Raw genomic sequence first — 13,794 nt, 5'->3', positions numbered from 1 at the left:
TTCCTTAAGGTTTATTTACACTTTACTTGAATGTCAAGAAAGTGACGGCTAAATTTTTTTAGCCGCCATAGTAAACTCGGTACAGGTTGCAAAGACACACTTGTCATTTGCAACAGCGCTTTTATGGCATTAGTCATTTGAAATTATGTACTTTAAAACTGTACTTATATGGAAAATATTCAACCCAAACTATGATTTTCTGGTCCCTTTGTGCCTTTATTTGGTTCTTGGTTCAGAAATATGAAAAAAATGCTGTTGCAAATGACAACTGTGTCTTTGCAACTTGTACCGAGTTTACATCATTTTTTTTAGAAATGTCTAAAAAATGTTGGCCAGGATTCCGTGTCCGGAATAGTAGATACTTTTATGTAGTTCAATTCTAAAAAAAATTTAAACTTTACAGGAAAATTTTCAATTGCATTCGTCAAAATATGCAATTTTTTTTTATTTATTCAGTAAATCAAATAAAACGATCTTATTTTTTTTAGACGCGTAAACCGCGCTTAACCTTTGCACACTAACCCCTAGTTAATTACGAAACCACAACAAATATGTTTTTACATTTTTCTGTTATTTTCATCACTTATTATTGACTAATTACGCTTAACAACAAATAGGTATAATTACTTTATTTTTGTTGCGCTGGTCTAAAATTAAATGGCAATAAAACCGCGCGACAAAATTAGCACTTAAAATTTCCTATTTTTGTCCAAATATTTACGATTTTTACCAGTTAATTCATCCAATTCACATATTTCTTATCACGTCCGTACATCCGGTGATCGATGACCATTCGATAGTATTTGTTATTATTTTTACAATCTCTGATGCATACGTCTTTAAATCGTCCAATAGCCCCATTAGTGCGCATGCCCACTTCCGAAACTTCAAGTTTAAATGTAACTAACCTACAAAAATTGTTTACAATTTGCATGGATAAAAGACCGACAATATCGCTTTGATTCTGTTCAGTTTTCCGATAAATTCGTGCTATAAAAACATTGTTCACCATTCAGACTTCTAGTTTAGTGCTTGACAGTGCTCCCAGAACGCAAACATTTTTTTGTTGATTTTCTTACGTACCCACGTTGAGACGTTTTTCCCAGAAGAGAACATTTATTAACTAGTGGGTTATGTGAAAATGAGCATATACAGAGGCAAGAACAAGAACGAAATTTACTTGGCTTCATTGCTCTACGACGCTATTGAAGACACCGACCTACGGTATTATTTTTTTTTCACTTTTGAATTAAACACTAACAAAATAGATTTAATTTGAATTAAACACTAATGTAGATTACGTTGTAGCGAGAGAGGTACTGAACTAAAACAGTAACTTGCTTTAATCTAATCACCTACTAATGTGTGAAGTTCATCCGAACTTGAGAACGTGGTCTGGATAAGCTCCAAAAAAGTATTAGTCAATTCGTTTTTTAATTGCATCATCCTAACGTTCACGCTACTAATGTTTAAAATACTGCCAATTTGGGTAGGTCAGGTATAATCACACGAAGATAAAAGACACTCGTGTTTCTTTATTTTGATAAATATTTCTTGAAGAGCTTAACCCACAAAAATGTTGGAACAGATTGTTACATAAGTACTGGTTAATGTGGACGCAGATTAGGACAGCACACATTTTAATACTCGTACATGTTTTTTAAGATATTGCTTCTTGGTCAAAATTAAAAATGAAAAGTGTATTTCTTACCTAGGTCCTCAAATGCCCCAACAAGTTTTACTTAATATCTTTAGTTTTTATCCAATTTGACTCTATTACAGTTTTATTCTAAAGTGATTTTTCTGAAATTTTCAGTTTGACATGTGTCACTTGTCTAGTAACATATGCACACTTGATTCTTGATTGAAGTTATTAATTAGTTTGCCAGGTGGTTAAATGTGCTGGGCAATTATGAAAAATGTTTTTTGTAAAATCGTATCAAAATGAAGTCATTTATACAGTAATTTGCGGGCGTAAATAATGCCTTTTGCGCTCTAAGGCCTAAAAGAACAACAATTAATTTTAATAGCTATTTTATTTTATTTGTTGCATCACATTGGCAACCAACAACATAATAACTCTTGATTTTTGAGAACGAATCATGTCATTTATTTTTTCAAAGCTTTAAGGTCGATTTAATTGATTTATGATTTTACAACAAATAATGTTTGCATTTCGGGCGTGAACGGCGATTTTGGCACTTTGGCGTTTATAATCCCTCGGCCCTTCGGGCCTCGGGCTTATAATTCCGCCGCGAACCAAAATCGCCTCCTTCACGCCCTTAATACAAAATAGAAATGCAAACATTATTTTTTGTAAAATCATTGAAATCCACCTTAGAGCTTTGAAAAAATAAATGACATGATTCGTTCTCAAAAATCAAGAGTTATATGTTGTTGGTTGCCAGTGTGATGCAACAAATAAAATAGCTATAAAATTAATTGTTGTTCCTTTAGGCTTTAGGGCGCAAAAGGCATTATTTACGCCCGCAAATTACTGTATAAATGACTTCATTTTGATACGATTTTACAAAATAGCTATTTATGCACCAAGGGCGTTACAACGATGACTACGCCCGGAGAACGATAAATCCAACTCGAGGGCTTTAGCACGAGAGATGGATATCGTTCGATGGGCGTAATCATTCGGTGACGCCGTGGTGCATACAAGATTTTATTTTTCACTATACCTGTTCTTTAAAAAAAAAAAATTGGCATCTTTGCAATTATGAATTGATGAGGGCGTTGTGAATTCTTTACGCCCGCTTATTCTTATTACGCCCTGTTTTATTCCCCGGTTGTTATGGACATGTTTACGTATTTCGTATCCTAGGAGTTATCATGCAATTATACTAAAGTGAAAAATAAATATCTATGAAAAACTGCATTGACCATTGTTTAAAGGTTTTTTTTTTCTAATTCGATAGACATATTATGCATCAATGTATAATTGATTAAAGTGATTATTTATTTGCCCACACTAGGGGATTAACCCCCAATTTCATAAACAGCCTAAAGTTACTTTAACATGAAAGTTTTCCATTTACCATAGAAACATATTATTGCCAACAATCCGTTAAAGTCGCATTAAGATAAAGTCGACTTTAAGTTTATTTTGAAACTGGCCTTAAGTATACTAGATGTTTGCCTTTTAAATCGATACTGTTGCAAATATATGTATATAGAAACATTTTTTTCCGGCATTCACAAGTGTGTAAACATTTTTTCTAATTCAGTAAAATTTGATGTATTATGAATTTTCTAGATCTAACAATGAGACAAAATATGTCATTAAATCATGATTTATTACCTAAAATGCCACGCTTCATGAATGTCCTAGTAATATCGTCTCCTTCGCTAAATATAGTGATCTTTATAGCATAAACATGTCAGCACCTAAGAGATAAAGACGCCTCTTGATGATATAACAATTTTGAATTCTAGAAAAAAAAAAGTGGCTAAATGTGATATATCCTTTTATTCTTGTAAGGCAGATGTGGATATGAAACAAAAGTTTGTATAATTGGATTTATTAAACTTGTGATTAATGTGTCATTTCCATGTACAGAGTCCTTTTTGCGGTAGTAACTGGTTGTGTAGTACTATAAACCGCACGGCCCATTACTCTGATAAAGATTTCTATAAATAAAATTAAAATGTTTAAAATAAAATAATCTCTTACAACCTTTGTTTTATCTCTGTTCTGCTTCATGTGTAGTAACTAAGCGTGCATGAAATGAAGACTTTTCTTTTGTATTCCTCCGGAGCTATTTTTAACGTTATTGTTCCTTCTCAAAGAAAATATGTTTTTTCTAGAATTTTAATGCTTTGTTTACTGCCGAAAATCGTCAATAATCACGACGACAGTCCATGTGATCTATGTCACATTTCTGATCGATAAGAGTTTTTATTTTTCACTATGCTAAATATAGCATTGTTATTGTTTATTTGCTGACCATGAACCTGATCTGTCTAAAATTGTGTGATCTGTGTAACTGTGAAGCCGTTTTCATCATCACTGTTGTGTCAACCCCATCACCCACAGCCCTGACCAATTGTGATTCTCGCGAAGCGCGATAAGGCCCAAGACGGCACCGTTCCTCGTAATTGGAACCGATTACGCCAAGTGCATCAATTAATTACATTTTAATAAAGTATTATGTCTATCTGCGACTCTCCGATTGAAAAAATAAAATTTAGTTACGTCACAAACTTAATGAGACAATAAAATTCTTTAAACTTTGGATGTGAATCCATGTTTTGGTCATCTCTTTATCACGTAGACCTCTTCTTATCGCGCTAGAGACGCCAATTACGATAGCTCTTGCGCATTGCCAAATGTTTTTGGTGGGACAGATTCAGCAAGTTTTATTTATACATAAATTTTTTTAATATCAAAGTTTTAAAAAGTCGGCGCCGGAGATACTTCCGTGTATTTTGACACAGCTTTCAATATAATGTTCCAGGGTAATCTCAGACGTGACTTTCAGGTGCCACGACAAATCGTGATCGTGAGGTTTTGATACTTTAGGCGGTGTAGCCAGGAGCTAGATGCAATAGATTTTGTTAGAATGATATCGTGGTCATAGTTTACGAGACTCTTTAATGAAATAGTAAACAAACCGCTCGTTCTAGAAGTATGAAGTGATTAATGAATGTTAATTAATAACTACAAAGAAATAGGAAATGGCCGACAAAATTGATAATGTTATCAGCAGTGGTCGTAGATAATTGACGCATTGGCCCTATTATAATCTGAAAAAGTGTCAAGGGGTCATTAATCAACGTCTAGCTGTAGAAAAATCATGACGGGTTCAGTTCTCATTAAATGATGCTTTAAAGAAAGAAATTTTGCAATTTATCAATAACAACACCTCTGGTGCATCCCAGAATTGATAACATTTTATCGTTTTCAAATTTGCTTTTGAAATACATATATCGAAAGCATTAGCTACGGCAACAAGAACTCGTGTTAAAAACATTTCTTTTGTCGAATATTTTACATGCACATGAGATATTCGGGATGATTATTTCTCTAATAATTATGCAAGTAACTTGAAATGGGAACTTTGTGAGTGTCAACCTTTTGCATCACATGCACGTTGGATATTTGGCATGTTAATATTAGTTTGCACATCAGACTGATCAGATATTTTATTTGCACGTGGAGTATTTGCCACAATTTATTTGTCTGTTCTTGTAAAATCAAAATTTAATTTATTGACAATTTTGTACCTTTTACAGTTCGGTCAAAACTCTGCTGTCTGTGAAGAGAGCAGACCCGAATCTGGTGCTACCCAAGCGGAAAATCTCCCCTTTCCATCTCATCATCGGCAACAATTTTGAGAAATTCGCTTTGGAAGTGATCATTCTGATCTTGCAGCACGGAGGAAATCCCAACGTACAGTAAGTACAGTTAGTTTTGCGAATAATAAAGTCATCGTCAAGGCTCTATTGACCAAGAATTGGGTCAATAACAAGGATGTTTGACTCGACTTAACTTTTATCGTTCGCCAAAAATCTGCTTTCGCATCTTTTCTACGAACGTCGCCATTTTTGCTCCTCTCTAAAAATCAACCTTGACAGAATCGAACATCATATTTACCGGGTCACTGCATTTATACACATGTGACGATAATGGCTAATTGGAGCCGAAACACACAACGATAAATCAGTTGCATAACATTTGTAACTCCTTATTATTTATCGTTAGAAAAATTGAACGTATGCTGATGTCACATTCAACGATTCTAGGTCGGACGACGGTTTGACTCCTATCCACATAGCGGCGGCGTGGGGACGGTATGACATCCTCAAGCTCCTCCTGGATTGCGGAGGCGATCCTGAAATCAGAGACCTCAACAAGAAGACGGCCCTTCACTATGCCGTGGAGGAGGAATACTTGGACTGTTACAAGTTGCTCAAGCTCTACGTGACAGATAAAGCTAGCATAATCTTCAGGGAGAAAGAAGACTGCATCAACTACGCCTTACTATTAGGTAAGAGACGTTTGTGCAACGGAGCGATTAGAGCTAAGGGTCAACGCAGACTTGTCTCCATGCTAATCCAACGTGCCTCTAAAATCCGTAATTCATTTATTTTAATTTGGATAATAAAATGAGGCGATAAGGGAGACACGACGCGTTTCGCGATTGTTTTTTGCAACGGAATTTTACGAACCACCACTTTATCTGTTTTTCAAGTAATAAAATCAGGTTTTTTTTTTGCTAAAATTACCACCAACTCAAAATTGTTTATCTTGTGCCTTTATCAAGGATTTCGCATTAAATGCCAACAATATGATTATTTATTAGGTGCTGAATTACGGTTAAACTTTGACATAACTGACAAACTAATTTTAGCGAAGGAGAAAAACAGATTCACTTCAAATATGTAACTCTTTCTCTATTATTACATTTGAATCGGTATCAAGAAATCTCAGTTAAAGGATTATTTAATGTAATATTATTGAATTTGGAAAATTTAGACAAACAGTGTGTTTCATGAAATGTGCAAAGCGGCAGTGCCGCCAACTCTACAAATATCAAAAATTGACGTTTGTAGCGCAAACACATTAAAGTTGCCGTTAACTAGAGTCGTGATTAAAGTAAACATAAAACGATATAGATTTATGCAATTATAACCTGCCAGAAAGAGATGAATTCGTCACCAAGGTAATTGGAGTCATGATTAAATATAGTAAGGGTTATTCTAAATGATTGTAGTCGAAGTAGGCCATGCCCATGTTATTACATTTTTGCCGCTTTCATGTGAACTGTCAGTTTTGTCGCTGTCACTGTCATTTTTTACATGAAAATTGCGATGATGAGATTTTTATTTATTTTTATTAAATTAACGATTGAATCCAGAAATATTGAGTTGTTTTGCACCCAATTTAACTCCCGTGTGTACTCACTTATTCACATCATTTTGATGTTTTTTTATGTGGAGCGGCAACCAGAAATTTTACATTGAGTTTTCACGCCTACTTCGACTACAATCATTTAGAATAACCCTGTATTTGTCAATGTTATAATATTTATTTATTGATTTGAGGTATGTTTCGACATAATTTAGACACATTTTTATCAAGATAGGAGCAGTTCTACTTCTACCAATGCTAGTTACCGAATTGCAGTTGATGAATTTAAAGCTGACCTCTAAAGTGTTAAATACAAATTTTGATTTTTATTAACAACAGCAATTTCTTGCGAGATATCTGCATATTTGAGGCGTTACCGTCAACAGTGTGACATAATCTGATTCATCTAATTTTTGTCTAATAACAGAACCATCACACCAACACTAGGAAATCAAAGTTGTATTTAAATATAAGTCACCATAGTTTGATAATAATTATTTACATATTAGACTCGATATCATTAATTTCGTGTTTACTGCGAATTTGCTTATTTAAAAGGTGTTGAATTACGATTAAACTTTGACATGATTCGTCTAAACAAATTTTATCTAATAATGCCACCAGTTCTGCCAATTCTTTCAAGTCAAATTTGACATTTGTGTGATAAGTAAACAGTTTTTTGTCACGTTGAACATAAGCTTTACTCTTTGGACCAGATGTTAATTGCGAAAGAAATCAAAGTCGTATTATGACGTATAAGTTAGACAATCTCTGCTTATTTAATCGGTGTTACAAGAAAATTAAATTTTGACTTAAGTTTGACATAACTGAGACAGGAGTAATTAGTCAATTTTACAGTACACTGTAAAAAATCGAACGATTAATCAAATTTCGTGTCGGTTCGGCGCCTCAGTATCCTCTTTGCACCAGTTTAGTATTACGTAAGCCTCCCCTCTTTGACGTCGTTATCAGCAATCTTAAGTATGTTTAATTAGGCACAAGTGTCAAATTAATTTTTCTGTTTACAAGAAACAATTAATTTAATGTAATCCGCGTCGTCTTCCTCAAATCGGCGCTAAAAATAAAATCGTTGTTGTGGCGTAAATAATACGGTAAACAAAGCGACAGCAGCAAACAATGATTACGTAAATCAGAGTCTATATTTGAGACGATTTTTACTCGATAAGTCAAAGTTGATTGTTTTCTCGATCGTTCTTTCTATGTATAATAACAATGTTATCAATGGCATTCATAATTAATTTTTCGTTTTATTCGTAGATAAAATTCTCGTAAACAATGGTACTACGGTTGGAGAATATGAAATCGTTAATGAATACAAGACGGACAGTATTTACACGAAGGACTTGCAAAAGCTGGAGGACTTGCCGCAGTCCAACAGCAATGAGTATATCATGAACTGGTTCAACAGCCTCCAGCAGAACACTCCTATCTTGTCCAACCAAGTGATACACAGCAATGGCAGCACTAGCGGGATCAGTGACGACTCGGATGATTCCTTGAAGGAATCGGACGGGGAGCGTCACAATTCGGTCGACATCAAGGACATCTGTTTCCGAAAGGTTTACAGGAAGAAGGTTAAGACTCCTAAGAAGAAGACTTCGCCGATTCAGACTTGCAATAGGAGTGTTAGCGAAGATAACAGCGACTACAAGCAGTACTCCAAAGAGAGTGGAATTACTCTGTTGCAAGACTCTCTGTCTTGCAACACGAAGAAAGACGTTTCTCTTAAGAAGTTCGACTTGGAGGTGTCCAAATTGAGAGACGCAAGTAGTGACTACGCGACTTGCACTTCAAGTGTCTCCCCTGACATCCTGGAAAGGAATATTTTCGATTTCAACAGTCTTATCACTAACGACGAGACCAAAAGCGTGAGGAGCCAAGCCACCACAATTTCGAAATCTGAGGGGATCAGCAGCTCCGACATGAGTTTTGTCAGTGTGTCGGAGGTGTATAAATACGTCGACCAACAAGAAGGAATCGTCTTGTACGAGAGGAGGTTCCTGAAGACGCCACTAAGGTAAATATTTATGCAATTTATCAACAACTAGTTTATCTGATCAGACAAGTGGAGACCTGTGTCAACGAATCGATAGCACTTGTTATCACAAGGTTTAACTCACTTTTATCAAACAGCCAATATAGTATGAATCATGGTGTTGGCAAGTAGTCTCATGCCTGCTTTTGGTTCCAGTGATTGCAACGGTAGTGTAAAGTCTTTTGTTTCGTCAAAACCATCACTACCCGAATCATTCGACTATGAAGATTGCGATCCCGAGATCATCAGAAAAGAGTTGACGCTTCTGGGGTACAATCCTGGACCTGTCACGGCCACCACGAAACGAGTCTACTTGAAGAAGTTGAAGCAGCTCAAGCAGCAGCCGCCAGTAGTCAAATCCAGTGACGATCCGCCAAAAAGAGGTAGGTTCCTTGATTCTTTGTCGTTGAATTTGAATTTGATTCTTTGACTGAACATTGGACAACGGTCGAGTTGTAAGACTGTAAAGTGAAGTATTTATTTAGGACAATAATCTTGATAGTTGCGCATTTTTTTTTCTGATTTTTTCCTTTAAAAATTTGACGCTTGACAGCCAAGTAAGCAAATATATCATGTTCATTTTATCTTGGCGAGTGAATAAATTGATACACTTTTTTATCTCTGTTTTCAAAATACGATTTTTAAATGAATTTTACAAAAAAAAATGACGTCACGAAAGTTAGAATTACATCTTATAGAAATATAAAAGTTTCACCACCTTCACTACAAATGCTATTTGGAATGCGTCGATTTTCGCCAAGATAAAATGCTCGAGGTGTACTTCAATTTAAACGTCAATTTTATTATGTTTTTATTTATTCGACTTTTGTCTCAAGTTTACAAGAAATGTTAATCAGATCTTTGCCCCAACGTCTTAATCTCACTTTCTTAATTTACAGTATATTCCAACGAATTGGAGAAAACTCTGCAAAATGCCGATTGGTTGAAGGACATATCTGCTTACAAACATCTTGACGAGGAAATGGGCCGCCAGTTTACTACCCCCGACCCGTCAAAGAAATGGCGCGAGGGCTATAATAAATCCTCTTTCACTTATCTCCTCCTGGACCCGAGAGTGACCAGTAATCTCCCCTTGAGAGCGGAGTCCCTGAAACCGCAAGAAAGATGGGAAATCTTTCTGTCGGCGGTGTTCTACGTGGGCAAGGGCAAACGTTCGCGGCCCTACGACCACCTCTACGACGCTGTCAATCTCTGGAATCAAGGAAAGCGGAAGTCCGAGTCGGACAAGTTGAACAAAATTTTGGATATTTGGAGTGACGATTGTGGTGTGGTGTGTTTGCACCTCTTTCAAAACACTATTCCCGTGGAGGCGTACACGAGGGAAGCGGCAATCATAGAGGCTTTAAAAAAGGATAATTTGTGCAATGCCATGGAGGGGAACTTTTACGGAGTGGCGGCGACGTGGCCGCAGAAACAAAAGGCGAAGTTGGGAACGTTCTTGCTTTACAAAGCAATGATGATTTTCTTAAACGAGGGCGAGCGTCAGCTGTGTCCCACCGATATTGATTGAATTTGCGAAAAGTTGTAAATATGACGAATGCACTGTGGTGCATGGAGGCATGCAATTTTGTCAAATTATAGCAAATTGGACGGTCTTTTGTAGGTATTAATGCAGTATTAATGGCATTTTTCTCAGATCATAACGGTTTGTCGTAGTCTCTGTCGCGTTTTCGTTTTCTCATGTTTCGTTCATAATTTGACATTATTGCGGTTTATTTCACCAATTGAATTATTGGATGACTTTGAATAGAGAAATCTGCGTTGATCATTGTACGTCCATTGCTATTTATAAATCATATATCTTTTAGTTTTATAAGATACATTTTGCTCAAATTGATTATACTTTATAAGTATATGCTATTTCGATTACTAAATTATATACTGTCATAAATTTGTTACCAGGTTTATGTAATGATAATAAATATGTTTATAAAGTTCTAGAAGTTTTTATTAACATTGCCTAGTACAGTTCAAGATATGTAGCAATTTTGAAGAATAGTTATTTGTACATACAGGATGTCCCAAAAATGGCGTACTGACGGTGCATTACGGTGTAGAAGAGATTACCGTAAACGTCAGAAAAATGTTAAAAAAATCCTATTGGACTTATTTGCTGATTTGGATGTCTTTGAAAGTGGCACTTAACAGGTCAATTATTTATTATCACAAAACACAAGATCTCTCACTACCAATATCTAGTCTTGCATAATAGAGAATTTAGAAGCATTGGAAATCGAAAGAATTATTTTAAATCCACTACGGTAACATTGCAAGGTAATAATGTACGAATATATCTTTGTTTACATTGTATTACCGTTAATAATAATAAAAATAATTAATTTTTTTGTCGGAAACATTTTTTCCATTTTTTTTTCATGTACCTACATCCTCGATAAGGTAGTAAGTAGTTTGTACGCCAATTTTGGGACACCTGTATGTATATCAAGGCCGCGAAATCATTTAACGTACTATTGCGGGCAAAAAAAGTGGGACATCAAATTTCTGTCAGTTTTGAAAAATTCGATGTAGTTTAAGCTTTATTGTCATTTTTTTGACACTATTCCAGATGACAGTTTAAAAATTTATTTTATACTCCTATTTTCCTTTTCCAAATGCTCTCTCCTTTTGATAAAGATAGATTTTGATTGGGACTTTGCCTTAAATAAATCTTCACTACGTGCTTACTTACAATCATTCCCTACAACCTACAATACTTAATGACAACGTCAATCAATTCAAAGTAGGGTTAGAATAAGATAAGGGTTATTTCACATTAAAAGTCAAGACAATGACGTTGATGTCCCACTTTTTTTGCCCGCAATAGTACAGTTCGAGACACGGAATTTCGGGCATCACTGTCAATATGCTGTCAAAAAATGTAAAATAGGCTTTACGTTATTAACCTCAATTTTACCGATTTTGATTGACATGCGATTAACGTGAACAGAAAATAAATTTCAAAATTTGACTTTTGAATGTCACGTTGACAATAAAGAGTGATTTACATCGCAATTTTTTGAAGTGACAGAAAAATTGTGCACGATATTCCGTGTTCCTAACTGTACCGAGAGAAAAATTGTCGCCGAGGTCGCCTGCGGCCGAGGCAGACAATCTCGGGAATGTTAAAAAGATTTCGCGGCCAAGGTGAAGTACACAACATTTTTTGTGCAACCGAAAATATACCGGGTGTATTATGAAAAACCTTTGGTGCTATAACTTCCTTATTTTTTTATCCGATTTTAATAAATGATATGTCAAACAAAATCGTTTTAAATGGGCTACAATTTGAATTGATCCAATATTTGTTCTTGAGTTCTGTTTTTGACAAATGATAGTCAACTTTTTTTTCTCAAATGGCACTATTAACTTTTTTTGCTCAGTTTTATAGAGATTTTTATTTTAAATATGAAAATGTAAACAACCATGCTCATGCAAAGAAACAAAAAGAAGAAATTAAAAAATAATAAAACAGTAATAAAAGTGCATTCTACTTTTGCAAAGTGACTAAGACAGCTATGGACATTCAAGACAATGTCTATTTAACTCCGGCCCATAACAGAGATGATTTAATAAAAAGAATCGTAGCAGTATGTGAACAAATACAACCAGAATTTTTATTAAACGCCGCAATGGGCGTCAGTGGAGGGTATCGAATGTGCCTTAGAGAGAATGGAGGTAATTTCAAACATTTGCTATAGTAAAGTTATGGTTACTTGATTTTTGGAAATTCAATTTTTTTTATTAAAAACAAATTTTTGATTTTTTATTTTAATGTTTATGTATTCAGAAGATAAACATCTATCAGAATAAAGATAAAAAAATATACAGTGCAACTTAAAAAAATAAAGTTAGCTGCGGTCTGTCGAAAAATATAATGTAAAAAAAAAATCATAGCATGTCGGGCTATAGTGTTTCTAAAACGATTATGTTTGACGTATCATTTGTTAAAATCCGGAAGTTGTAGCTCCAAAGGTTTTTCATAATACACCCGGTATAATTATTATGAAACGAACAAGCAAAATTTACTTCACTGCCAATAATGTACAGGCTGGTCCCGATATAACTTGCCAGAAGAAATCCAGTAATAGATGATGATGAGTAGAACTCGTACAGTTGGCTTCAAAAAAAAAGAAGGGAAATGAAATTTGACTTAATGTGAATTGGAAATTTAATTTGTCAATTTATGTCAATTTGTGTCTGTTTGACAGTAGTATTTGTATTTGCATAACTGACATTTCTGACACATAAGTGTAGTTTTTTAACCTAAATTCTAAAAGAACGTTTCAAACTATAAAAATTTAATAAAATTTGACAGAACTTTTTCTGACAGTTCCCGTTTTTTTTGAAGCCAACCGTACACACAAAATGTTTCTAACAAGTCTTTTCGTTTTAGATATAAAAATAATTGAAAATTTGGTCAAAATTTGCTGTACGCTAATGAGTTAATCGGTTTTAAAATAGTATATTAAAAGACAAGTTTCATAAGACCAGTCTTGAAGCACGAATTCAAGATTAAAAAACGAGTGGCGTAGCCACGAGTTATTTTAAAGAATGAGTGCTTTAAGGTCTTATGAAACGAGTTTTTTATACAATTTTTTGTAATTTTCCCTTTTTAAGCCGTTTTTAAACAAAAATATTTACTTTCCTCGATTTAGGGATTTTTGTGGCGGTTGGTAATGTCTTAATTTTAAAAGTGAAAATTTGATCAAGTCTTCAAAGTCGCCTTTTGTTTTATCCAAATTCTGTCACAAAACACGAATATGGAAGATAATCTTTCATGTACTTACGCCCGCTGAAATACGTGAAATTGCCAAAAATACGGTCGCGAATTTGTTGCCTGATAAATCTTGATAAA

General features: G+C 34.7%; 1 protein-coding gene across 1 annotated transcript; it reads left to right on the top strand.

The window, feature by feature from the left end:
- The first annotated feature begins 880 nt into the window (after nt 1–880).
- Nucleotides 881–10,876, top strand: LOC138123326 (ankyrin repeat and LEM domain-containing protein 1). The gene is made up of 6 exons (XM_069037966.1): nt 881–1,224; nt 5,245–5,406; nt 5,755–5,999; nt 8,141–8,900; nt 9,075–9,301; nt 9,818–10,876. The coding sequence occupies exons 1-6, from the start codon at nt 1,142–1,144 to the stop codon at nt 10,447–10,449; spliced, it is 2,109 nt and encodes a 702-aa protein (XP_068894067.1). The 5' UTR covers nt 881–1,141; the 3' UTR covers nt 10,450–10,876.
- The last annotated feature ends 2,918 nt before the right edge of the window (nt 10,877–13,794 follow it).

The sequence above is a fragment of the Tenebrio molitor genome, chromosome 2, assembly GCF_963966145.1.
Source record: "Tenebrio molitor chromosome 2, icTenMoli1.1, whole genome shotgun sequence".
Classification (NCBI taxonomy): Eukaryota; Metazoa; Arthropoda; class Insecta; order Coleoptera; family Tenebrionidae; genus Tenebrio; species Tenebrio molitor.
This window is presented reverse-complemented; position numbering and strand designations above follow the sequence as displayed.